Source organism: Dermochelys coriacea, chromosome 6 (assembly GCF_009764565.3).
Source record: "Dermochelys coriacea isolate rDerCor1 chromosome 6, rDerCor1.pri.v4, whole genome shotgun sequence".
Lineage (NCBI taxonomy): Eukaryota > Metazoa > Chordata > Testudines > Dermochelyidae > Dermochelys > Dermochelys coriacea.
The window spans coordinates 90,560,096-90,587,517 of record NC_050073.1 but is presented as its reverse complement, the minus strand read 5'-3'; the positions used below and the strand labels follow the sequence as shown (position 1 = coordinate 90,587,517).

The following is a 27,422-nucleotide window of genomic DNA, read 5'->3' as shown; positions in this document are numbered from 1 at the left end:
CTCACCCAGATGCCCAAAAACGCGGTGGGGGGGGCCTCCGGCCACCCAGCCACTCCACCCCAGAGGATTACCCAAGTAATAGAAGGCTGGCATTCAATAAGTTTTAAACTTTTAAAGTGCTGTGTGGCCTTGTCCTTCCCTCCTCCACCACCTCTCCTGGGCTACCTTGGTAATTATCCCCCTATTTGTGTGATAAACTAATAAAGAATGCATGAATGTGAAGCAACAATGACTTTATTGCCTCTGCAAGCGGTGATCGAAGGGAGGTGGAGAGGGTGGTTAGCTTAGAGGGAAGTAGAGTGAACCAAGGGGCGGGGGGTTTCATCAAGGAGAAACAAACAGAACTTTCACGCCATAGCCTGGCCAGTCATGAAACTGGTTTTCAAAGCTTCTCTGATGTGCACCGCACCCTCCTGTGCTCTTCTAACTGCCCTGGTGTCTGGCTGTGCGTAACCAGCAGCCAGGCGGTTTGCCTCAACCTCCCACCCTGCCATACATGTCTCCCCCTTACTCTCACAGATATTGTGGAGCGCACAGTAAGCAGTAATAACAGTGGGAATATTGGTTTTGCTGAGGTCTAACCGAGTCAATAAACTGCGCCAGCGCTCTTTTAAACATCCAAATGCACATTCTACCACCATTCTGCATTTGCTCAGCCTGTAGTTGAACAGCTCCTGACTACTCTCCAGGCTGCCTGTGTATGGCTTCATGAGCCATGGCATTAAGGGGTAGGCTGGGTCCCCAAGGATAACTATAGGCATTTCAACATCCCCAACGGTTATTTTCTGGTCTGGGAAGAAAGTCCCTTCCTGCAGCTTTTGAAACAGACCAGAGTTCCTGAAGATGCGAGCGTCATGTACTTTTCCCGGCCATGCCACGTTGATGTTGGTGAAACGTCCCTTGTGATCTACCAGTGCTTGCAGCACTATTGAAAAGTATCCCTTGCGGTTTATGTACTTGCTGGCTTGGTGCTCCAGTGCCAAGATAGGGATATGGGTTCCATGTATGGCCCCATTACAGTTAGGGAATCCCATTGCAGCAAAGCCATCCACTATGACCTGCACATTTCCCAGGGTCACTATCCTTGATATCAGCAGATCTTTGATTGCGTTGGCTACTTGCATCACAGCAGCCCCCACAGTAGAATTGCCCACTCCAAATTGATTCCCGACTGACCGGTAGCTGTCTGGTCTTGCAAGCTTCCACAGGGCTATTGCCACTTGCTTCTCAACTGTGAGGGCTGCTCTCATCTTGGTATTCTTGTGCCTCAGGGCAGGGGAAAGCAAGTCACAAAGTTCCATGAAAGTGCCCTTACGCATGCGAAAGTTTCGCAGCCACTGGGAATTGTCCCAGACCCTCAACACTATGCGGTCCCACCAGTCTGTGCTTGTTTCCCGAGCCCAGAATCGGCGTTCCATCGCATGAGCCAGCCCCATTAGCACCATGATGCCCACATTGTCAGGGCACGTGCTTTGAGAGAAGTCTGTCCCCATGTCCTCATCACTCTTGTAATCGCGCTGACGTCGCCTACTCCCCTGGTTTCGCTTTGCCAGGTTCTGGTGCTGCATATACTGTTGGATAATGCATGTGGTGTTTAATGTGCTCCTAATTGCCAAAGTGATCTGAGCGGGCTCCATGCTTGCCATGGTATGGCGTCTGCACAGAAAAAAGGCGCGGAATGATTGTCTGCTGTTGCCCTGATGGAGGGAGGGGCGACTGACAACATGGCTTACAGGGTTGGCTTACAGGGAATTAAAATCAACAAAGGGGGTGGCTTTGCAAGAAACTGAATGGCCGCCTCAAGGATAGAACTCAAAACCTCAAGGATAGAACTCAAAACTGGGTTTAGCAGGCTGTTGATTTCACAGAGGGAGGGAGGGAGGAGAAAATGAATACAAAACAAGTCTGGTCTATTTCTTGTTTTGAGCCACTTCATCTATCTTTATACATCTTGCTGTCAGCAGACTGTGCAGTACGACTGCTACCCATCGTCACCTCCTGGGTGCTCGGTAGAAGACAGAGCAGTATGACTACTGGCCATTGTCTTCTACTGGCTGCAAATTAAAAGACAGTGCACTGCCGGTAGGACTCAATCGCCATGAGACGAAACAAGGGAAATGACCTGGCTGAGTCACTCCCATGTTTGCCCAGGCGCCCGGTTAAAAGAGCCCCCAGGAGTATGTTGACGATGGCTACCAGTCATACTGCACTGTCTGCTACCAAAAGGCAATAAACTGCTGCTGCGTAGCAATGCAGTACCATGTTCGCCAGCACCCAGGAGACATACTGTGACGGTTAGCTGAGTGGGCTCCATGCTTGCCGTGGTATGGCATCTGCACAGGTAACTCAAGAAAAAAGGCGCAAAACGATTGTCTGCCCTTGCTTTTACGGAGGGAGAGAGGGAGGGAGGGAACGGGGGCCTGACGAGATGTACCCAGAACTACCCGCGACAATGTTTTAGCCCCATCAGGCGCTGGGATTTCTACCCAGAATTCAAATGGGCGGTGGAGACTGCGGGAACTGTGGGATAGCTACCCACAGTGCAAAGCTCCGGAAGTTGACGGTTGCCTCGACTGTATAAAAACGCTTTCTACAAAACCGACTTCTATAAATTCGACCTAATTTCATAGTGTAGACATACCCTGAGAGTCAGGAGACCTGAGTTATACTCCCAGTTCTGCTACAGATTCATTATGTGACCTTTGGCAAATTCTAGATTTCATTCCTGCCTTCTCAGTTTCTGCATGTATGAAATGGGGATAGTGATTTATGGCTGTGTAGGAAAACCTTGGATTAAAGCTGCTGTATAAGTGCAAAATATTATCATTGGTTTTAGTAAAGCTCTTAGGCTGCTAATGTATTGCAGTTATGGAGTTAAAAAGAAGACCTTCAGAAAAGTCAGGGAGTTTGCTTGCATTAATGTATCTAGTAGTTATCACATTATTCCAAAATATTGCTATATCAGTTATTTGTCTTTTAAAACAATGTAGATTATATGATTGACTGCTAAGATGTACACATTTCTTTAACAGTGTTATTTTTATAAACACTATTTTTATAATCCAAAACTATGCTAGGTGCTTCACAGAAAATGTGAAAAGACATGCTTCCTGCCCAAAAGAGTGTGTAATATGAATTTAAGATGTGACAAACAGTAGAGTGGCATAAAGTGAAGAAAAACAAGATTTACAGTAGTGCTGCTACTCAGTTTAAGTATATGCATATTTTAGCAGTTCAATAAAAATACATAGGGAGGGAGAAATGTGAATATAATTTAATCACTAGCCATAAACATCAAGGAAGAGATTATTCATTTTAGTTAAATTTATATAAAGGGAACAGAGAACAGGAGGCAGCCTGGAAAAAAGATGAGGTCTTCATTGAAGAAGTGGACAAAGAGGTTGTCAAAGCTGGAGGAGAAAAGTGATAGATGGGTTGATGACATAAATGGTTTTAAAAGACATTTGATATAGTAGAAGTTGCATGTACCACATTGAGAATTTATCATGAAGATGATGTCTGAATAGAAAGACTTTAAAAAACTATGTTGAATACTTGATGTGAGGAGTCTGAAGAGATATGTCTAATGAAAATTAAATAAAGCAAAAATACTAAAATAGCTCTAAAGCATCTTTCATCTGAAGGTCTCAAAGTACTTTACCATGACTAATTAAAACTTGCAACACACTGCTTGACTGATCAGGCTGAAAATTGAGGCATGGGACTTAGCAAGTGACTTGTCCAATGTTCGTGGAAAGATGGGAAGAGAACAGAGATGTCCTGACTCCAGTAATCTGCTTCCACTACTGGAAGTTAACACTTCTCTAGATTAAATAAAAAATACTAAATATGAGTTCATGCCTCATGGAAAATTTTTGAAATCTATTTCAAGGCTGTTTTGCCTAAGAATTGCTACTTTTTTCCTATATTTCTTTTTTCTGCCCCTCCCTTTTTAAAAATTCTTTTTAGTGGTAGCTGCATTTAAAAATATATTTGTTTTGAGTTTTCTTCTCTACCTATGATCACCTGAACTCCTAATTCCTCCTTTGTGGTGTTATCATTTTGTTGCTGTAGTGACAATTATGTTGTTAGAAATGGGATTATGACTTCATGTTAACCTGAAGCAGGTGATCTTGTAAGAAACACAGATCTTGGATTTTATGTCAACTTCTATATTTAATATAGAAGGAATCTCCTACCCACTACATCTATTCACCTCTTCCTATAAAGAGAGAAAATAGAGGCAAAACTATTTATATATAGAATGTTTTTTTCATGAGGCATCAGTTGCTTCTTTAAAGTTCTTGCGTGTACCTATAGCGCAGAGAAATCTATACTGTGTTACATCTTAAACTAACTATTTTCATGTGCCTGTTTTTCTTTAATTGTTTCAGCTGGTTTATGCTTCCAGAGTTGTCAGCATTCGCTGTAATAGTCATCTTCCCTTCACATTATTATTACAATCAAAAACCCTGATTCATCGTAGTTTGCACACTTCTTAATCACCACTCTGAAAAATATATATTTGTGGGCAAATAGAGATGTTCAAGTTTGTTCATATTTCAATGACTTTATTTTATAATATAAGTGTGGTTATATTCAGATCTGTCCTTTTCCCCTGTTCTCCAGATTTTAATACATCAATGGCAGATTCATCCAGTGATTCAGAGAACTTTCTTCAGGGTCGTGTAGGAAGGCGGGGCCCTCTAAGAGCCACCCACAGCAGAGCCCGAAACCATGGTGCTGGAGATGTTACAGAGAAGATCCATACCTTAGCAAGCACTTTACAGGTTGTTAGAAAATGATCAGATGCTGTGCAAACAGATAAGTTATGTTTGTGTAAAAGAAAGTGCCCAATATTCTGAATGAGATGGTCTAAAGTGCTGTGGTAATGGGAAACATTACTTGCCATTTACAAACTGTAAAAAGTATTTGGGAAATAAAGCATGACACGTCTGTGTTTACAGTGAGTATTTTACTGCTATTTCTGACAGCAACATGGAAGCATGATAAAATATTGTTAGAAATGACTCATTTAAACCATTGAAAGGTCTGATAATGTTTCATTCAGTTACAAAGTTGGCAAAATGTTTTTTTTAACAGAGCAATCTTTTTTTAAATTAACTGGAGAATTCAAACAGGATGCATTAAGTCTTTGAGGCAGTGACCGTCATTTTGTTCTGTGTTTGTACATTGCCTAGCAATGGGGTCCTAGGAATCCTAGGTGTTATCACAATATAAATAAAAAAAATAATTATAGATGGGTGTGAAGACAAAGATCCCTTCCCCACAGATCTGATAATCTGAATAGGTAATGTTCAGATGAAGGATCATGGACAGGCTAGAGTGCAAAAGAGAGGGCATGTCGCATGTTTGGATGACTTTTTGTGGCAGTGGCTTCTTTATGGGCAAAAGTAATTCGGTACAATTGGCATTGTGGGGTTCCATGTTTTATGTATCCCTGACTCCAGCTCAAACTTGCTCAGTTTGCAAGTTAAGACTGCTTTCTAGCAGACAGCCCTGCACCTTGAGCTCTGAGTCAAGCTGGGTTCTTTCCTTCTTTATGCATCCATCACCAGCAATAAAAATGAAGGTGCGAGTTGGCCTGCCCTGCAGTATCTTTGCTACTGGTGATGTGTGAGAAGGAGAGAACCCACAGTGAGTCTGCGGAGTTGTAACTTTAGAAAAGAAAAATTTTAACTTGAAAACAGTACATTTGAGCTGAAATAAGTGAGATACGACACTGCAGTTTTAATTCTGAGCTGAAGAAAGATCCTGATTTAGATGCACTGTGTTCATCATCATTTTGATTAACGAATTAAGATTCAATATTTTGGTGTGAAGTATGCATCGTCCCCATTTTGCAGATGGGGGAACTGAGGCATTGAGAGTGAAGTGAATCCCAGCACTGAATAGAATCCCTATCTCTTGACTCCAGTCTAATGCCATAACTAGAAGATCACACTTCCTTTTTACTTGACAGTGTCTTATATTTTTATGTAGGCTTTGAGCCAGACAATATAACTATTTATTTTCAGTTTATTCAGAGTGCCTACCCGTAGCTTCAAGCTCTCTCTTCCTTGTTTGTTGAACTTGACAGGTAGCTTAAGCTCTTTGCCTCTGTAAAATACAGGTAATGATTAAGGCTGTGTATCTGTCATGGAGGTAACGGAAGTAATGGATTCCGTGACTTTTCATGACCTCTGTGACTTCTGATGCAGCTGGCTCTGGGGCTGCCCGAGCAGCTCAGGCAGCCCCTGGGGCAGCCGCACTGACTGTTGCTGGGGCAGTCTTGGGCCACCGCACTCTCCTCCAGGCAGCAGCACTTTGGGTGTGGGAGGGGACTCAGAGCTGGGTCAGGAGGTTGGAGTGCGGGTCGGCACTTACCTTCGGGGAGGCTCCCTGGAAGTGGCCGGCATGTCCCTGCAGTTCCTAGATGGAGGGACCAGGAGGCTCTGCGCGCTGCCCCTGCCTGCAGGCACGGCCTCTGCAGCTTCTATTGGCTACAGTTCCTGGCCAATGGGAGCTGCAGAGCCAGCACTCGTGGCGGGGACAGCGCACGGAGCCCTCCGGCCTTGCCTCCGCCTAGAAGCTGCACGGACATGCTGGCTGCTTCCGAGGAACTGGGCAGAGCCGGGTCGGGAGCCTGTCATCCCCGCCAACCCTCCCCCCTGCCAGCACCAGCAGGGGTTTCGGGCCTTATGCTGCTGCCTGCCTCCCAGCACTAGCAGGAGTCCTGGGCCTCACGCTGCAGCCTGCCTCCCCCCCCAGCACCAAAGGCGGTTTGCGACCACCACCTCCTGGCACCTGCAGCATCCCCAAACTGCTGCTCCAGACCATTCTTGGCCCTCTGGCCCAAATTTTAGTAAGGGGTATATCGTACAAGTCATGGATAGGTCACGGGTCATGAATTTTTGTTTACTGCCTGTGACCTGTCCATGACTTTTACTAAAAATACCTGTGACTACAATGTAGCCTTAATAATGATACTTTGGAATCTCAATGGGATTCCCATAATATGAGGCTAAATGATTGCTTTAAGGTCCTTTAAGGTCCAAAATTTGGCTGCTTAAATTTAGGCACTATTGAAAATGACTGGTCTGATTTGTTTTCGTATGTGCTCGGCATCTCCAGCTCTGACAGACTTCCGTGGGAGTAGTGGGTGCTCAGCACATTAAAAATCAGATCACTTATTTAGATACCTAATGTGAGGCAAAGTATTAATGGTAAAGCTAACAAAGTAATGCATTTTTGTTTCTTTGGAGAGAAGATTTCTAATTTAACATTTTTTCCTCAATTTTGTTCTTAAGGATACCAACCGAAACCTGAGACATGTTGACCAGATGCTAGGACAGTACAGAGAGTACAACAATGAACAGACTGAAGCTATAGCAACTGTGAGCAACTTTCAATGTAACCTTAAGCCTCTTCCTCCTGTATTATTATATAACCAGTCGAAAATTGGTGTTTAGCAAGGGGCAAGCGAGAGAGAGAGAGAAAGAAGTATCGGGGGTAGCCATGTTAGTCTGTATCCACAAAAACAACAAGGAGTCCGGTGGCACCTTAAAGACTAACAGATTTATTTGGGCATAAGCTTTCGTGGGTAAAAAACCCACAAGCTTATGCCCAAATAAATCTGTTAGTCTTTAAGGTGCCACTGGACTCCTTGTTTTTTATATATAGAGAGAGATTTAAACAGTATAAATCAATCTTTTAATAGTCTTCTGTACTACCACCTTTTGAAAGTATTAGAGTTTCTGAATGAGATTAGAACACTTTTATTACTGGATGGCCCAGTCTTTTTTGTGGTCCCTTTAGGAAATGGCTGAAGGGCGAAATTCACCATGGTTCAGAGGGCCCACACAAGGCCCTATACACGGCTTAAGCCTCTGATGTGGAATGGTGCTTAAATGTGGTACACGGGCATTTTGCAAGCCTTTGCCCCAGGGTGAACTTAATCAGAAATGAATGGGATGATATTTAATTGTAGAGTAAAACAGGAGATGGATAATGTTAAGGATGAACAAATTGGTTGGTACTCTGGGAGCTGTCAAGTTTCCTTCCCCACTCTGAACTCTAGGATACAGATGTGGGGACCCACATGAAAGACCCCCTAAGCTTATTCTTACCATCTTAGGTTAAAAATTCCCCAAGGCACAGATTTCTTTCTTGCCTTGGGAACCAGCTTAGGTGAAAACCTGGTACACTGCCACCACCAAGTGATTTAACAAAGAATCCTGGAAGAGACCACTTGGAGAAGACTTCCCCCAAAATATCCCCCTAAGCCCTTACACCCCCTTTCCTGGGGAGGCTTGAGAATAAACAAGATGAGCACAAACCAGCCTTGGATTTTTAAGACTCTAAAAACCCAATCAGATTCTTAAAAAACAGAACTTTATTTGAAGAACAAAACAAAGATAAAAGAGACACTCTGTAAGATTAGAATGGAAGTCTCACAGGCAGTCAGATTCAAAACATAGAGAATCCCTCTAGGCAAAACCTTAAGTTACAAAAAGACACAAAAACAGGAATACACATTTCCTCCAGCATAGCGAATTTGCAAGCCAAAACAAAGAAAACCTAACACATTTTCTAGCTAGATTACTTACTAACTTTACAGGAGTTGGAGTGCTGGAATCCTTGATCTGTTCCCTGCAAAGGTATCAGACAGACAGACAAAAGCCTCCTCCCCCCCCCCCCAGATTTGAAAGCATTTTGTCCTCTCATTGGTCATTTTGGGTCAGGTGCCAGTGAGGTTACCGTAGCTTCTTAACCCTTTACAGGTGAAAGGATTTTGCTTTTGGCCAGGAGTGATTTTATAGCACTGTATACAGAAAGGTGGTTACCCTTCCCTTTATATTTATGACAGGAGCTATCAAGTTTGAGATGTTAGTCAGAGAAGTATTGAAACTGAATCCTGTGGTATGAAAGGAAATGTGGAAAATGTACTGTTTTGCTTGAAAATTGGCCTAATGTTTGAGTACTCTGGTATATATTCATTGAATTCAATAATACAACTTTTGTAAGTTGTGTAAATTCTAGTGAAATATGCCCCCCAGTGCTCAGTTGTACTATTACCAAATACAACTGCACAATACAGATAAGTAGAATATTTAAAGAAATTAAACTTAAATATTTAAATTATGTAGAATTTCCATACTTCTACATTGTAATGTAGAATTACCTGCTATTTTTCTTCTGAAAAAGCAGTAGGAAAATTTTATTCTATCCTAGTAATTGGGAATATAACTATCTCAGTTGGGAAGTGTAGATGTCTTCAATACTAATACAGTTCTCTGATTTAGAAGATAAACTTGAGTACTTGTGCCTTTGCTGATATATCAGCAAATTGCTGATTTTTACTCTTAACATTTCTCTTGGACGTGGGAGACACAAATGTAGGTTCACAGTTAGGTTTTATTAGTTTTCATTGTTTTACTAATAGAATTTATTCAGGTGTTTTTTTTTCAGAGAGACACTAACTTTGCAGAGTATAGAAAAACATGATTGGCTTATTTACTCTCAATATACTGGTAGGTGTTCTTTTCAGTCAGCTAGAAGTTGAATTGGGTTTTGGCTGAACATGGCCGTGTTAGAATTTTATTTTGATCCAGGACCTTCTCTTTTAGCATCTGGATGACTGATATCTTTCTGACTTGATTTCTCCAAGTTGAGCAATAAAGTTTTGGGACACCTCTTGTCGGAGACTTAGAATACTAAAGTATAGTCTCCACCCTCTATTAGTAAAAAAACTTCATCTTCCAAACAGCTCCTGTTCACTTCCCTAAACATAAAAAAGTCATCTTCCATTACCTTTACATCCATATTCTACTTCCTGTGTACCAATGGTCCGATGTTTTCTTCCTGCCTGCTAGCAGTCTCACTTGCTTATTTTGACATGCTGCTGATTTGCTACCATTTATTTCTCATCCCTGGCTGCCGGAACCCTTGATACAATCATCTCCTCTTATACGGTTCCAAGCCTGCTGGAACAGTGAGGAAGTTTTTGTTGAATGATGGGAAGCCATACAAGGGAATTAAACATAGATGTATTGTGTTGAGACTGTGTTCTCAAAAGAGTCTTGCTCTGAATCCTAGCAGCCAGAAATCTACCTTCTAACTCCACAATTACATGTTACCTCCAGGGAATGATCCAGTTTTCAAAATATCTAAGCTGATCTAGGATTCTGCCATCTCTTGTTGAAACTTAAGCAAAGAGTAAAAAATATGGTTTTAATAGTTCTTTCCATTCCTGGATGCTTCTATGAGGGAAGTCAGTCCACTTGGAGGAAGGCAGTGTAGCCTATTGGCCGGAGCATGCAGCAGGCCTTGTGGTTGAGTTCAGAGCCATAATCAGTCATTAGGAGCCAAAACCAACGGTCAAAATCGGAAGTCAGGGTCTGGATACCAGAGCCAGGGGGTCGAGACAGGAGCTGGAGTCAAGGGTCAAACTGGACTTTAGGAACTGGAGCAAGCAGGAAAGCAGGGGTTCAAGGTAGGGGGAAGGACAGAGGCAAGGCTCGGTGCAAGCAGGAGCAGCATAAACAAGGTAATGCAGGAGCAGGCCACAGTGATGGGGATGAGTGTTGAGAAGCCAGTGAGCTGCAGCTGCTGGCCTCTGCAGCCAATCAGTTTGGATGGCTAATCAGGCTGCAGCCCAGATATACTAATGAGGCTGCCTGGAGACTAGCTCTGCTGCAGGCCCTGATTCCTGACGGAGAAATTAGAAGAAGATTATTACAGCATCCTGCTTTGCATAAAAATACTGTAGTCAGCATCCTTCTATTTTGCCTGTCGTCAGTTGCTCAGGGGAAGTTTGACTATCAACAATTAGCTTAGTCATAATATAGCCATGTCTTGATTATGAGCTGCTCCTACAATGAATGAATTTTAATCCTGGTTTTCACTTTACTTCAAAAGGAATCTGTTTCTTCCCCTTCATTCTTATCCCTATGTATAAAACATTTAGATGGGTGAATGAAGGGGGAAATGTCTTTTCCTTCCTATGAAGTATTAAGATGTTGGTTACTCTTTGATGCAGGGTAGTAGGCTTGATGGCACAGTGATCCAGTGCAGCAAATCCTATATGTTATAATAGATCTGTTTTTTGCAGTGTTATGCAGTATCCTCCAAATGTACTTTCATTATGTAAACCTTATTTACAGCTCATTGGTTTTGTTTAGTTTTTAAACAAGGTCAGTCCAGAGTTGTTCTTGCACAACTGACTGTACTTCCATGCCCATCTCTTTAAACTCAACAATTTGTGGTCTATTTGGAAAGAACTCCATATGTTTGTCAGTGACTGAGAGGAGTGGTGGCAAAAGGAAGCCACAGTGCACTACCTAGATGATTGTACTAAATATATTTCAGAAACAGGATTTGTCTGTCAGCTCAGGATGCTCAGCTTGACTATGAAAATGCATGTTAATGGCTCCCCAAGATGCTTCTTTCGTAGCTGTAGTGAAGAAGATAGCCAGGAAGGATTAGACCAATTCTGGATGCAAGACGCATATATCAAAGACAAAGCTAACCAGGAACAATTAAATGAGGAAAAGCAAGACTCTGTAAAAATCCTAGTTCTTTCCTGCCTCTAATTTCCTTAGCCTGATTGAATCTGGTTCCTTCTAGCTAGTGAAAACATTAGATCTTATGTCACTATCGTCACATAAGATGAGGCAGTGTGGTTCACTGGAAGGTAGGAGACTTGGATTTCATTCCTGATTCTAACCCTACTTGCTGTGTGGCCTCTAGCTAGACTAGGGATGTGTTTGCCTACCCTTGTGTGTCTAATAGCCACTGGAGTTTTCATTATTCTTTTGTGAAAGTCTGCCTTTGTCTTTTCTTAGCTATCAAGTTCCAATTCTTGCCTCTTTCTCTTTGGCCTGGGTAGAATTCAGATATTTGTAACTTAAACACTCCTACTTTAAGTATCGGGGGTAGCCGTGTTAGTCTATATCCACAAAAACAACAAGGAGTCCTGTGGCACCTTAAAGACTAACAGATTTATTTGGGCATAAGCTTTCGTGGGTTGAACCCAAATGAATCTGTTAGTCTTTAAGGTGCCACCAGACTCCTTGTTGTTTTCACTCCTGCTTTGAATCTCATGTGAGAACCAATGTGTTTGTCTCAGGAGAGTCTTAAAATAAGTTTGCTTTTCTTGTAAAGATATGTTTAATGGTTTTTGTTCCTGCTACTACTATCACTTTAAGAACTTAGACCAGATATTTCTATCTCTGTTAGTTTTTAAAATAATAGCTGTTCTCAAAACTGAGTGCCTATCTTTCAAATATCTTTTTATTGTGGTGTTATTTAAAAAAAAATCAGTTTTGGTTGCCACTATACAGTTGGAATCCTTCTTTCTTTAGTACACTGTTCTTTAATTACCATATATACTCATTCATAAGCCGAATTTTTTTTAGTAAAAAAGGGAAGCACCAGAGAAGGGGGTCAGCTTATGAACGGGTGTAGAGACGGAGAGGTGGGACACAGCCCCTCCCCACAACAGAGGGAGAAAGGAGAGGCAGCAGAGCTAGAAGGGAAGAGGCAGGGCCAGAGTGTCTCCGCTTCTGGCCACACTGCTCTCCCTCTCAGCCTCCGAAGCAGCTGCAGCTCCAGGGCTGGCAGGCTGCAGCTGCGCTGCTCAGCCCCGCCCACCAGAGCAGACTGTGGCTGCACCACCTGGCCTGCCCTGCCGGAGCACGCTGCAGCCATGCCACCTGGCCCAGCCCGCTGGAACATGCTGCAGCCACTCCACCTGGTCTGGCCCGCCGGAGCAGGCTGCAACCGCGCTGCCCAGCCTGCCGGAGCAGCTCCGGCCAGGCCAGAAACATCCTCCCCTCGCCCTTCCCAGATAGGGTGGGAAGGGATGGGATGCAAAGAGTGTGGAGGTCCCGGGCTAGGGGTGGGGTTATGTGGGGGGTGGTCACAGAGGTTACTCCCCTGACCCCCAGCTTCTCCCCCCAAAAAAAATTTCCCCACCAGTTGCTGTCCCTGCCTGTCAGGGTAAGCAGCTGGCATGCCAGGACACTTTGTTTACTTAGGTTTACCTCCGTGCCTGCAGATGCTCGAGGTAAACAAACTATCTTGGCCTACCAGTGACTTATCCTGATGGCCCGGGAGCCACAGTTTGCTGACCCCTGAATTATAGAGTCGGTTTATGAATGGGTCATAAACATTTTCCATTTTTATTTATTCATCTTGTGAGGGTTGGCTTATAAACGAACCGGCTTATGATCAAGTATATATGGGTAAGTTCTACTGAATCAAGATTTCTAAATTTGACACATGCAATTTACAACGTAATTTTTTTAAATCCATATCTTATTTGGTTGTCCAGTTGTTCTATGATAAGTATTGTACCCAGGTCTTCATCTAACAAATCACCAGAATATAAATAGTGTTGTTTTTACCTTTGTCTTGCAAAAACAGCCATTTTATCTGCTAAAGTGAGACAATTGATTAAAAGCATGAACAGATATTAGCTATTAGCCTAATAAATGAGTGACTGGATGAATGTACCACTTGTGTTCTACACCTTGTTTAATAATGTGTGTGTAACTTACTAATGTGTGATTATCTTCATGCCTCTTATGACATCTGGTTTCTTTCAGCATTTAACATAGACTAGGTTGATGTAAAACAGAACATTTTTAGGAATCTTTCTCTAATTCTTTCTGTAGTTATTTTTAAAATGATTTTGCTTCTTGTTGCTGTGATGTTGTCCCTTGAGTACTTACATTACCACCTCAATTTCTCTATAGAAACAGTAAAGTTAATTTTAATTGGGTGAGGGACTTCCTTTTTAAAGGTATTCTAGACTCATGCCTCACTTTGACTTGGGATCTTTGACTTTGTGGGACTAGAGCAGGAGCACTGAAGCCAGGTGCACCACACTATTTCATCCCATCGGCATAGTTTTCTGTACGTGCCTTTTTTTTGGCATAATTCAGTTTGCTGAATTACTTCTTGCATGGTATGCAACTCTATTCATATTTGAAATATATTAGTTGATGATCACTCCATCCTGGCTTCCAGCAGTCAGAGGTTTAGGGATACCCACAGCATGAGATTGCATCCCTGACCATCTTGGCTAATAGCTTCCTGCCTGTCCTGGCACCGTCGACCGTTCTGCATCCCAGAAGCGGCCAGCAGCAGGTCCGGCTCCTAGGTGGAGGCGCACAAGCGGCTCCACATGGCTCTTGCCCACAGACACCAAGCCCCCCAGCTCCCATTGGCTGGTTCCCGGCCAATGGGAGTGTGGAGCCAGTGCTCAGGGTGGGGGCAGCGTGTGCCTAGGAGCCGGACCTGCCCCCGGCTGCCCCTCTGACTAGGAGCCGGACGTGCTGCTGGCTGCTTGCAGGACGCAGTGTGATGTCAGAATAGGTAGGAACTAGCCTGCCTTAGCTGGGCAGCACTGCCGACAGAACTTTTAACGGCCCGGTCAGCGGTGCAGACCAGAGCCACCGTGACCCAGTGCCTTACATTCTGCGACCGGTATTGGGTCATGACCCACAGTTTGGAAACCACTGGTTTACGTACTTCCTTGTGTTTGCTGCCTATTAATTTCATTGGGTGACCTCTGGTTCTTGTGATAAGTAAAAGGTGTTTTGAGATGGGGTGACCAGAACTGCATGCAGTATTCAAGGTGTGGATGTACTATGGATTTATATGGTAGTAGTATATTTTCTGTCTTAATGTTCTGTTAGCTTTATAACTGCTGCTGCATGTTGAACAGATGTTTTCAGAGAACTATCCATGATGTCTCCAAGTCTTGAGTGGTAACAGCTAACTTAGACCCCATTGTTTTGTATGTATAGTTGAGATTCATGTTTTCCAGAGTGCTTTACTTTGATCTTATAACATTATTTTTCATCTGCCATTTTGTTGCCCAGTCAGATAGTTTTGTGAGATGCCTTTGTAACTCTTCACAGTTGGCTTTGGATTTAACTGTCTTGAGCCACTGTCATTTGTTCAGTGTCTATAAATAGCTACCTACATTGGGAGAGACTTCCTTTCAACAGAAGCTCTTTAATCTAGCATAACAGGATCCAATGGCTGGAAGCTGAAGTTAGATAGATAAATTCATCTTAAAATAAGGTGAACATTTTAACAGTGAGAATAATAAACCATTGGAACAACTTACTTAGGTATTCAATGAATTCGCCATCACTTGAACTCTTTTTAAATCAAAATTGGATGTCTTTCTAAAGGATATACTCTAACTCAACTAGAACATATAGTTTTGATGCAGGAATCACATGGTGAAATTCTAAGGCCTGTGTTATACAGGAGGTCAGACTAACTGAGCATAATGGTCCAGTCTGGCCTTAAATTCTATGAAATTTGAAATAATTGATATTTCTCATTTCCTTCTCAATTCATTTCAAGTTGGTGAGAGTTCTTTGGTCTTGCTGAGACTTTCTCCATTGTCTGATTAGGTTGTGGTCCTGCTGCACTGCACTTTTTTGTGTCCTTTTATTTTAAAGATACTGTACTTAAAATGCTATGAGGCTATCACTCCTGTCTTCTTCAGACCAGTTCTACCTCTTGCCAGCAGGGTTGGAGGACTATTGACCTGTCTCCAAAACTTTCACTTCAGCAAATGTGACGTGAGGTGTATTATGATGTGGAGACATCAAAATATGATGCTTCTTTGTTGCATAGACACCGCATGCAACAAGTTTTTTGTCATGCCACAATGAAATTACTCTTCAACTCCGACTGCAAAAACTGGTGTTCCTAGACTGCAACTCTACTTGTTTTTTTTAGTCAATTTTCCAGATTTTTGTGTTTTGGTTTTCAAAGCAAAACCAATTTATTTATTTATTTATATATATGCTCATGTGTGTGCGCGTGTGCACACACACACTTTTTACATTCATACTTTCTTGCATGTCTGTATACACACCTTTTAACAATTTGTCATTTTACTGCAGTTAAAAGAGACACTGGAACAATCTATAGGCCAATTAAGGAGCCAACGATTGTCCAGAAATTTTGGAATGAGAAGTGCCTCTCTTTCAAGTTTATACACAAGTGACCTGGAGGGTGAAGCAGCCACAGGTAAATGTTAAGAAGCTCTAGTATGTCACTGCATTGTAACGTTGCTTTAAGGCTAGAGAGTGAATTTACATTAAAAAGAAAAACAAACATGGTTCTACTCCATTTAAAGGAAAGTCATGATTTTAAAAATCCAATGTTTTGGGCCTATTCAGGGCTGGAAGTAAGTGGGAAGCTGGGAATCTTCCTTTTCCTTTAATATAAATTTCCTCTTTCTAGCCTGAAAGAGCTCCAAAATACTGGACTTTAAAATTGTGATATTTTTATGTATAGGAAAACCTGACATTGCCCAGTATTGAATTTTTTCCTTCTTAGGACTTGGACAGGTGTAATTTTGGGGACAAATTCTTCACTTTTGGGATGAGAAGGAAATATTTCTTTAGGAGGTTGAGAAACAAAACTGTTTGAAATGTTAGATTAAATCTGGGAAGATGGGTTAGTGGGCAGATGGCAGGTGTTCTGGGGGGAAACTTGAGTGATGAAATGCACAAACACACAATAAATGTATTTATTGGTTATCTGTGAAATGTATCACATTGTGTCTTTGATTTCTCATATGCCTATATGTGTGTGTGAGAATTTTTTTTTAAATTTTCCCTTTCTGCAGTGTTGTCTTTCCATTTATTTATTTTTTTACCTCTTATCTTGTAAAGGGAGTCGCCATTTCCAGCCTACCTCACCTCTCAAGGATTATGGAGACTCTCGGAGCACTAGACGTCAGAGGTCTAAATCTGCTAATGTCCGGTTTGTCGATGAGGCCGATAATTTGGACCAGGTACTCAATACTAGTAGGAGACGTGTTCTCAAACTTCCCTTTCGGTGGTTTAAAAAAAAAAATCTGTGAAATGAGAGCAGATGCACTTGTAATTTGGCTGCTGACACGAAAGTCCTTTCTAGAGTTTCTCTAAGTATTCTTTACGCATAGTGCACTCATGTCACTTGTGAGCACAGCACATTGTGCATATTTTTGAGGAAGGTCCTCTAAGATTCCCCTTGCTGTAGTTTGTTCACTCTCACCTCTCAGACTCAAAATACTAACCATGTGGGAACCATCCTCCTGGCTGAGGTGGGCTGGTCATTGCTCCTTCTGAAACTTGATCGTTTATTTATATAAAGAGTGACAGAGGCTGTGACATGCTGTATGTATCCTAAAAGGTACTATTTGAAAATCTCTTGATATAGGATTGACATGTAATAAATTAGCTTTTGTAATCATGAGAAAAAGATCTAAAGACTACAGCTTTTAGTGCTTTACAATTATTTAAATAAACATCAACACAGAATTAAAACACTAGTCTTGTCCCATGCTTAATTCACCTATGCTTATCTCAAACATGTTGGGACTTCCAGTTCTCAGTCCATCATTCATCTTCATCCCAAATGTCTGCTTAAAGCAGGTCTTGTAGCTAACAGTTTTTAACTTTCACCAGCTTATGAGGAGAGCAAGCTATGGATTCAAGAACTCTTCTGTGGGATGCCCTGGGACCAGCACCATCTTTTTTAAATTAAGGGAGCTCATCTTGAGCTTGTTTAATGACTACAACTGTAGTGGATAGCCCAGGGGGAGAATCTGCTCTGTGTGATACACCGCTCATTAAATGATTGGCCACAATTTTCATATGGTTTCATAATGCACTATACATAAAGTTACATATATGGCAATCCAAACTCCTGGTGATAAAGGCATGGTGTATGGTGATATCAGTGTCTTCAATCTTGTTTGGATTAACTTCAGCCAGCATGCCCTCATTTTCACCCTCTTAGATGTAGACATAGAGTTATTTGTCCCATTGCACCAGGCAGGTGAAATGAGATGAAGATTTGGGTGTCAGTTGTTCTGTTGGAGACACCTCAGCCCATGTCTACTCATTAACTCTCCAAACAGCCTGATATAGACTTTGAATGGGTAGTATAATAGGATGGATTCCTATTGTATTTCCTATGTGAGAGGCTTCAGTGCATATGAGCATGTACTCCAAACTACTCTCTGGGCTTCCCCAGGTAGATATGAATGGAGCTACTTGAGCGAGTTCCTCTACCTCTGCAGTAAACCACAGTTATGCCAACAGAACCTCACCATAATTAGTATTAAAGACAGTCGATAGATCTAACAAATCAGCATGAGCTCTTTATCTTCATTAGTTGCTAGACGATCAGTTGATATAAAAATGCAACTTTTGTATTGTAATCCAATCTAAATCTTTGTTACACGGGATTAAGAAAATCTGAGGACCCCAGAAACTACCAGAGTTGTTCCACCATAATCTTTGTTCCACCATAATCTTTGTAATGACCTTTCCCCTAAAAGAGGAGTTAGTTAACCTTTTCAACAATAAAATATCTGTAATAAGAAGCTCTTTGGAAAAACACTGTTTTTGATGGGTGTGTTTTTGATGGTGTGTTTTTTATGGTGGTTTCCAGAATACAAATAAGATTTTTGCATGTATAGTTAAATATCTTTCTAAAATTTTTTTTGTTTATTTTGATGGTGTGTGTGTGTGTGTGTGTGTGTGTACACACATACACACAATCAAAGAGAGAGAGAGAGTCCTTATATGCCAATATAAGTACTGCTTTGCTTATTTTTATAAAACTACTTAAATATTAACCATATCATTTTATTTCAGTAAAAACATAGATAAGTTGTTGTTCTCTGGCATGGTTCTTATTGACTATGGCCATAGGCTGAATTTGATTTTTGGGATGAGGTGATGCTCAAATCTCACTTACCACATCTTGAATCTTGGTATTCCCTCCCTTGAATCGCTGTATTCACATTCCCTATGTTTACCTTGCCAGGTCTTCCCATATTTCTTAGATATGACAAGTCATGAAATATATTGATAATTCCACAATAATTTAAATCCATATAAGTCTAGACTCATTTATAAATAATGTCTTCTGAGTAGATTTACTTCCTCTCCCCCAGCAGTTTCCTACTTCACCATGCTGCTCTACACTGTAACTATACTGCTCCGCTTGCTCAGAGTGGAGAATCAAAGTGAAATTTAGAAGAATGCCTTAGAAAGGTAATACAAATGGTTCAGAGAATTTAATTTCTCCACCTGCCCAGATCTGCTGATTGATTTGGAGCGGGGAGACCAGGACTGGATTGTGAAAGGGTCAGGTAATTGAAATCAATGCGCTCTAAAGCACTAGAATAACTGTGGTTTAGAATCTTGTTACTTCATTTTCAGTTGCACAGCTGAGAAGTGTGGTGGTGTGATATGGTTGCTGGGAGAAAAGCTTTAGTGCTATACTAGCACACCTGCCTAATCCAGCCCTGTACTATGAGTAAATGTTAACTTACATATGAAATAATATAGTTGCAGTATTTAGAACCAGAAGCAGATCTCTAGGACCCTTAGGTCAGGAATTGTTTGACACATTTTGTCATCTTTAACCTATATGTTTTGTTTAAATGTTTCTTTAAAAAATTTTAAAATATGTTTTTCCTTTTGAAATGACACTGAAGAAAGACATTTCAAACTTTTCAGCTTAATTTGTTTGTTCTAATTTGCAGCTGCATTCCTTACACCACTCCCTTCGAGACCTTAGCAGTGAACAGGTTCGCCTAGGAGACGATATCAGCAGAGAGCTTTCAAGAAGAAACCGGTATAAGTAGTATCCATTTCCACATCAGGCAGAAAAGATGAGTTGTTTAAAGAATAAATTAGGAAATGTAGTTTAAGGGCTGTTTATAAATATAGACATTAACTTTTGTTCCATGTTTGCTTTTTTTATATTTTGTTCCATTTACAATCACAGGAGTACAAAATGGACAATATGCATCCTATTATAATTTTAATAGGAGGAGAGTTTTAGAACTTTCTTCCAAAATGTGGGGGAAGGAAAACCTGCATGATGATAAATTATCTAAGTCACATCATCCTCCTATTCAGTATATAATAAACACAATCCTTCTCAAAGGTAGTGTTTTTCATTGGTTAATTCAGTGGGTTAGGAATTGGGAATCATTTGTTCTCTTCTCAACTCTTCCACTGGTAGATTGTGTTTAGGACCTGATCAGCAGCCCCCTGAAGTCACTGTAAAGACTACCATTGACTTCAATGAGCTTTGATTGAAGCCTTTAAGGTTTTCTGTAGTATCCAAAAAAAAAAAAAACAGATGGACCTTGAGCAGGTCACTTATGTTTTCTGTGCCTCATTTTATAGTTCTGTGAAATGGGTATAGTCTGTGAAAAGGTGTAGCAAGGATTAAGTTAATTGTTTGCAAGGTGCTGTCAGATCTTTAAATGAATGACAAAGCAAATATTAGCACTTATTGCAAGTGTATGGGCAGCTAAAACTCAGGAATATGACTTTCTCACTACATAGAATAGCTACTATATAATGGCTGTGTCCTCATCAAAATCTGAATCCTAGAACAAAATTATTGCTGAAAGTAACTTGAGAAATGATTTGCATTCTGGGTTCTCTTGTTGCTGATTTTTTACATGTTAGTCAGACATTTTATAGTTTGAGTGGTGGTATATCTCACAAATTAGCTCCCCATTATCTGCACTCAAAGTGTGGATACATTTTAGTATGTGGTTTTGCCACCCGAGTCTGACCGCTGCTTTTTCTAGGATTTGGCAGATAGAGAAGATCTGTTTTAAAAACTGCCCTAACCTATAGGCATTGCAAAAGCTTAAAACCCCAAATAAATAAATGTTTGTTAAAGGCATATAATTGCTGTTCAGTTTAAATTAACCCATACTATTAAAATTTAAAATTAATCTTTGCATTTTTTTTTCCTTCTAAGGACTGATGCAGAAACCAAAAAAATCTTGGCAGACTTGTCTGAAAAGCTCACTGAATCCCAAAGACAAGAAACTGTGAGTGTGTTTTCAGCATAGCTAACTGGGTTGGGGAGAAAGGAGAACAGGTGTATTATGTTGCTAGTTCAATATGCATCTTGCCAATCAACTTAACACCGACATGTTAATGCGTCCTTAAAACATAGTGAAGTCTAGGTCAGGGGGCTTGAGTGCTTTCACTGTGTAGGAAAAATGTAGCATTTCATCCCTCAGATCCTTGCTAGTTGAACTAAATGGGGGCTGTGACATTATTAATATAACCTGTGACCATATAGATCATTGTTGCAACCACTGTCATATATTTGCAGCAAATGTTGTACAAAGGTTTCAGAGTAGCAGCCGTGTTAGTCTGTATTCGAAAAAAGAAAAGGCGTACTTGTGGCAGCTTAGAGACTAACAAATTTATTTGAGCATAAGCTTTCGTGAGCTACAGCTCACTTCATCGGATGCATCAGGAATGCATCCGATGAAGTGAGCTGTAGCTCACGAAAGCTTATGCTCAAATAAATTTGTTAGTCTCTAAGCTGCCACAAGTACTCCTTTTCTTTGTACAAAGGTTGTTGTGTAAGGTGTCTATGGAAAGGTTATGATTTGCTGATTATGATTATGATTATGCTATTTGTATAAATGTATCACTCTTGTATCTGAAACTAGAAATATAAAATATACTCTGAGGGCCTATTGTAATTATGCAAAATGTGGGCCATTATTGATGGTTTGGAATCTTGATGGCTCCCATCAACTAGGACAATTGACTGTAGATGGCTCTGTTTACTTGTAAGTCTTCCTGTATACCTGTGTGCTGGCAAGTGGATAATGAAGTCTTACAGTGATGTGATCATGTCACCTGAACTGGAATCCATCTTTAACCTGGTGCTTTTCCATTTAGGAGGGGGTGGGAACCCAGAGAGGGACAAAGAATTCCCGCCTTGTGCGAACGATATATAAGGGGGTGGAACAGAACAAAGGGGGTTGCACTATGAGAAATTCCGTAGCTACCACCTGAGCTGGAACAAGGACTGTACCAGGGGAAAGAATTGTGCCCAGACTAAGAATGTGTCCAGTCTGTGATAGAAGCTTATTGAAACATGTCTGATTTTATCTGTATTCAGTTTTCTTACTGTACTAGGCTTAGACTTGCATGTTTTATTTTATTTTGCTTGGTAATTCACTTTGTTCTGTCTGTTATTACTTGGAACCACTTAAATCCTACTTTTTGTATTTAATAAAATCACTTTTTACTTATTAATTAACCCAGATTATGTATTAATACCTGGGGGGTGGGGGCAAACAGGTGTGCATTTCTCTCTATCAGTATATAGAGGGCGAACAATTTATGAGTTTATCCTGTATAAACTTTATACAGGGTAAAACGGATTTATTTGGAGTTTGGACCCCATTGGGAGTTGGGTATCTGAGTGCTGGAGACAGGAACACTTCTTAAGCTATTTTCAGTTAAGCCTGTAGCTTGTGGGGGAGTGGTTCAGACTTGGATGTATGTTTGCCGCAGGCAAGCATGTCTGGCTCAAACCAGGCAAGGGACTGAAGTCCCAAGCTGGCAGGGAAATCAGGTTCAGAGGTAGTCTAGGCACATCAGGTGGCAGTCCCAAAAGGGTTTCTGTGACCCAACCCATCACAGTGGCATTTTACAATTGTTTAGGGTATTTTTTCTGTTAATTCACAATAAATTAGCATGGAGAAAGTTGGCGGTGCTGTAGTTTGAGTGCTGAGCATTAGTAGCAGCATTTTTCAGCAAACAAAATATCCTAAAGCTCTAAAAATAATTTTTTGTGATTAAAAGTACATTTTCCTTTCTCCAGAGTCAACTTGGGTGTCAGTTACCCCTTTTAACTGAGCTGTCCTTTCAAAATAATCATTTAATGTGCTTAGGATGTTGCTGTTATAAGGATTTTATGCCTTACAGTATGTGGTAATAAATAATCAATATTGCAAAGGTGTAACATCACAGGGAGACTTTGAGATCGTTAGCTGCCTTGATACTGTCCAATTGAGTGTGATACAAAAGCATATTAAACTTGATTATTATGAGGGGAGAAAATGAATTTTTTTAGCTTATTTCAGAAAATAAGCTAAATAAAAGATGCAAAAATAATCTCTGGTTTGTGGAAGGGTCAGTCATTAGTAAGGTCTGACTGGATGCTCCTTGCAGCTCCTTTCCTATTGGCTGCTTTTTGCACAGCTCCCCTAGGGTTCTGTTAACTCCTAACAGGCCAGTTTGGGGCAGGTGCCCCATCACACCCTCCCCATTAAGATCAACTGTTACAGGGGGGATATTACCTTCCCTGCTTCCCACGCAGCTGTGCCCACAGGATGTCCCTCTCCTGCCTCAGGTTCTTCAGTAGGAGGAGCAATCTACTTCCCTCCTTTAGGGTCTGAGTCCCTATCGTAGCCTGTTCTGCTCCAGTGTGGGTTCCCTTGTCCGTCTGGGTCTTCTTCATCCAAATCATGTTTTTCAGCACCTCCATACTGTCCCCTGCTGGTAGCTGGCTCCCCACCAAGTCCATGGTCATCACTACTACATCCATCTGGGCAGTCTCTGACCCAGATTGGCTCCCAGACACCCCTTTTCTACCCTGCCTTCTTCTAAGGGAGCCTCTATATATGGTCCTCCTCGTGGCACTGAAAGCAACCTCTTTGCCTCCCCTGGACCAGGGGCCTCCCATTGTCCTTCTCTTGCTCAGCCCTTCCCCTGGGCTAGCTTTGATCTTGTACTTACAGTCCGGGCATTCCCTCTGCAGGTGTCCTTGCTGCCCACAGGTCCAACACGGCCATTCCCTTCCTGTTCTCCTCACAGGTGGGACTCTCTTGGGCTCTTGCTTCTTCCCAATCTCTGGGAGAGGCTTCTGTCTCTCATCCTGATAGGGGCATTCTCCCTTCCAGTGTCCTTGCTGCCTACTGGCATAACAGTCACTTGGCTCAGCCACAGGCCTCCTGGCCCTGGTGTGTTGCTTCCCCTTTCGTTCGCTGCGGCCTCTGTGGACCCGCTCCCACAGGAGCTTAAGTATATAAAGCTGCTGTTTAGCTAGCTGGATCATATAGGCCCGCAAGCACTCCTGTGTCTCCCACTGTCTCTGTTGCATCTGGAGAACCTGCAGCAGCAGGGCCTGAAGCTGCCCTTGCTGCTTGTCAGCTCCTTTTCGCAGGGTCACCGACTCTGGAGTCCAGTCTGGGAGGGTGTATGAGCTCTTGGCAAAAGATGCCCAGTGCGGATCCATTGTCCCTCCACCTTTACTGTCTCTCAGATAATCTTTCAAATTCCCCTTGTATCGGGGTAGCGGTCAAACAGTCTCTGAGTCCCTCACTCAGTCCCCTTCCCTCAAGGGCAACTGAATACCTGTGTTCTCCACCATATGTGATGGGGTGCACTCACCACTGTGGCTCCTCCTGCTGGCTGTCCCAGGGATTAGCTCTGCTAGCCAGTCCACCCCCCTCTTCTGGTGGTGTCTCGCTGCTGTCACTTCTGCTCCTGGACCTGTGTCGCTCCAAAGACTGTGGCGTCTTCTTCAGGACACAGCCCTCCAGCTGTGCCGCACTCTTTGTGCCCCCTTCTGGGGAACAGTATCACAGTCCCTCAGTCCAGCCACTTCCTCAGTGGTGAGCAGTGGTGGGGGAGCCCTGGGCCCCCCCACTACTCTGGGACCCAGCCCAGGGACCCTGCAGGTGGCCACCACTTGCTGCGTCCCCTCCGACTTCTCAGTTCATTTCCCTGGGCCACTTCCCTGCAGCCCTCAGCACTTGCTTCGCCCTTACCTCAGGGCTTCAGCCTGCCAGTCTTAGCAGCTAGCCAGGAGCTCTCTCTAGCTTCCCTGATCCCTGCAGGCAGCACTGCTCTGACTAGGGTGCTGGCACTTCTTCCTCCTGCTAGGAGCCTGGTCCTCCCTCCTTGAGTTCCAGGCAGCTACTGAATTTATTCTGCCCTGCAGCTCTTGTTATATGGGCCTTCCCAGCCCTGATTGGGTGCTCCTTGTGGAGTTTTTCCTCTTAGCTCTGTTTAACACAGTCGCTTCAGGGCTGTATTTACCCCTAACCAGCCAATGTGGCGCAGTTGCCCCATCAAAACCATCTCCCCACCACACAAATGTTAGACTCATACTGATCTATTTGTTGCACCTAAAATCATCCAACCTTTCAGATGGCCCACCTGGCTTCCATATCTGCTCTTCATCTGCCAGTGGATGGATTTTCCATTTTATCTCACCCCTCTGGTTTCCAAATTTCTGAAGGGTCTAGTCAACATCTACATTATTTACAGATGCTACATCTACCCATCTGTGTCCGATTTGCAGATGATACAAAACTTCTCAAGATAGTTAAGTCCAAAGCAGACTGTGAAGAGTTGCAAAGGGCTCTCACAAAACTGGGTGACTGGGCAACAAAATGGCAGATGAAATTCACTGTTGATAAATGCAAAGTAATGCACACTGGAAAACATAATCCCAACTATACATATAAAATGATGGGGTCTAAATTAGCTGTTACCACTCAAGAAAGAGATCTTGGAGTCACTGTGGATAGTTCTCTGAAAACATCCACTCAATGTACAGCGACTATCAAAGTTAACAATGTTGGGAATCATTAAGAAAGGGATAGATAATAAGACAGACAATATCATATTGCCTCTTTATCAGTCCATTTGAATGCCCACATTTGAATACTGCATGCAGATGTGGTCGCCCCATCTCAAAAATATATATATTGGAATTGGAAAAGGTAAAGAAAAGGGCAAAAAAAAATGATTGGGGTATGGAACAGCTTCCATATGAGGAATTAGACTGGGCCTTTTCAAGTTCGAAAAGAGATTACTGCTGGGGTGGGAGGGATATGTAAAGGTTTATAAAATCATGACTGGCGTGGAGCAAGTAAATAAGGAAGTGTTATATACTTGTTCTCATAACACAAGAACTAGGGATCATGAAATTAAATTAAGAGGCAGCAGGATTAAAACAAAAGGAAGTATTTCTTCACACAATGCACAGTCAACCTGTGGAACTCTTTGCCAGAGGATGTTGTGAAGGCCAAGACTATAACAGGATTAAAAAAAAAAAACTAGATAACTTTCCTGTTCTGTTCATTATCTCTGATGCATCTGGCATTGGCCACTGTTGGAAGACAAAATACTGGGCTAGATGGACCTTTGGTCAGACCCAGCATGGCCCTTCTTATGTTCTTATGATCCAGTACTGTTATGAGACCTCAACTTAGTCCTCTCTAGATTAATCGGTTATCCCTTTGAACTTGTGATGAGAATGTCACTGTCTTTATTGTCTATGAAAATGGTGTTTCTGATGGCAATCTCTTCTGCAAGGAGAGTTTTAGAACTTCGGGTTTTTTTTAGTGGATCCTCCTTTCACAGTCTTTTAAAAAGACACAATTTCTTTTAGGCCAAACCCAAAGTTTATGCCCAAGATAATAGCTTTCCACCTGACTCTCACTATTCATATTTTTTTCCAAAGCTGAAGACAAGCTCTGCACTTTAAACATTCACAGGGCTTTGGCATTCTATTTGGATCATATTAAGTCCTTTAGAGCCTCTCTCAGGCTTTTTGTTGCCTACACTGAGAGATTTAGCGATCAAGTGGTAACAGCTCAGTGTATTTCTCACTCGATAACTGACTACATTAAGCTGTGCTATGACCATGCTAAAGTCTCTCCTCCACCAAGGATAGCAACTCACTGTACCAGAGCTCAGTGTACTTCATCAGCTTTTCTGAGGGCTTGTCTACACGTATTGGAGGATTGACGCTGTGGCGATTGATGCATGGGCTGTAGATTTAGTGGGTCTAGTGAAGACCCATTAAATTGATTGCCAATCGCTCTGCCATCGACTCCTGTACTCCACCTGATCGAGAAGAGTAAGGGGGAATCGACGGGAGAGCATCTCCTGTCGACGTCGTATAGTGTGGACCCTAAGTAGATCTAAGCTACGTTGATTTGAGTTACGTTAGTCACGTAATTCTCATTGCATAGCTTAGATCGACTTTTCCTGTTAGTGTAGACAAGACCTGCAACATTCATGTAGTGGATATCTTCAAATCAGCAATGCGGTCATCTGTACGTAACTTTTCCAGAGATTTTACCATCATTCAAGTCTCTAGATTCTTGTCCAAGTCAACAAGTTGGTTTTACAATCTCTGTTCAGATGATTAGCAGCTCCCTTCAAGTGGAGGGACTTCAGATGAGTCACCTGCAATGCAATGAGTATGTGCACAATCAATTGAAGAGAAAAAACTGTTCTTTACCAGTACTGTAACTGTGCTCTTTGAGATGTGTTGTACATATAAACATTCCACCACCTACTCACCTTCCCGTCGACTTTGGACATTACATAAAGCAGTGTGAAGGAATGGAGAGAGAAGTGGCGGATGTGACCCTTCTATGCTCTCACCCAAGAGCACAAGTTGAGCAGGGGTGCATACTGGCAAAAGTCTTAGTCTCGAGTGCATTTGGGTGCAACTACACTTGCAGTGGAACATATATGTGCATATATGTCTCATAGATCAACAGTTACTGTATGGGTAAGCGA

At 42.1% G+C, this 27,422-nt stretch overlaps 1 protein-coding gene across 2 annotated transcripts in view; it reads left to right on the top strand.

Moving 5' to 3' along the window:
• CEP128 (centrosomal protein 128) overlaps window positions 1-27,422 on the top strand; it is a 434,621-nt gene that overhangs the window by 24,401 nt on the left and 382,798 nt on the right. For both annotated transcript variants that reach the window (XM_043516125.1, XM_038407035.2), the window contains exons 2-7: window positions 4,630-4,790; window positions 7,311-7,397; window positions 15,936-16,062; window positions 16,713-16,834; window positions 19,583-19,674; window positions 20,824-20,896. In XM_043516125.1, coding sequence (XP_043372060.1) covers window positions 4,644-4,790; window positions 7,311-7,397; window positions 15,936-16,062; window positions 16,713-16,834; window positions 19,583-19,674; window positions 20,824-20,896 — 648 coding nt within the window. In that variant the 5' untranslated portion in view covers window positions 4,630-4,643. The remainder of the gene's footprint in view (window positions 1-4,629; window positions 4,791-7,310; window positions 7,398-15,935; window positions 16,063-16,712; window positions 16,835-19,582; window positions 19,675-20,823; window positions 20,897-27,422) is intronic.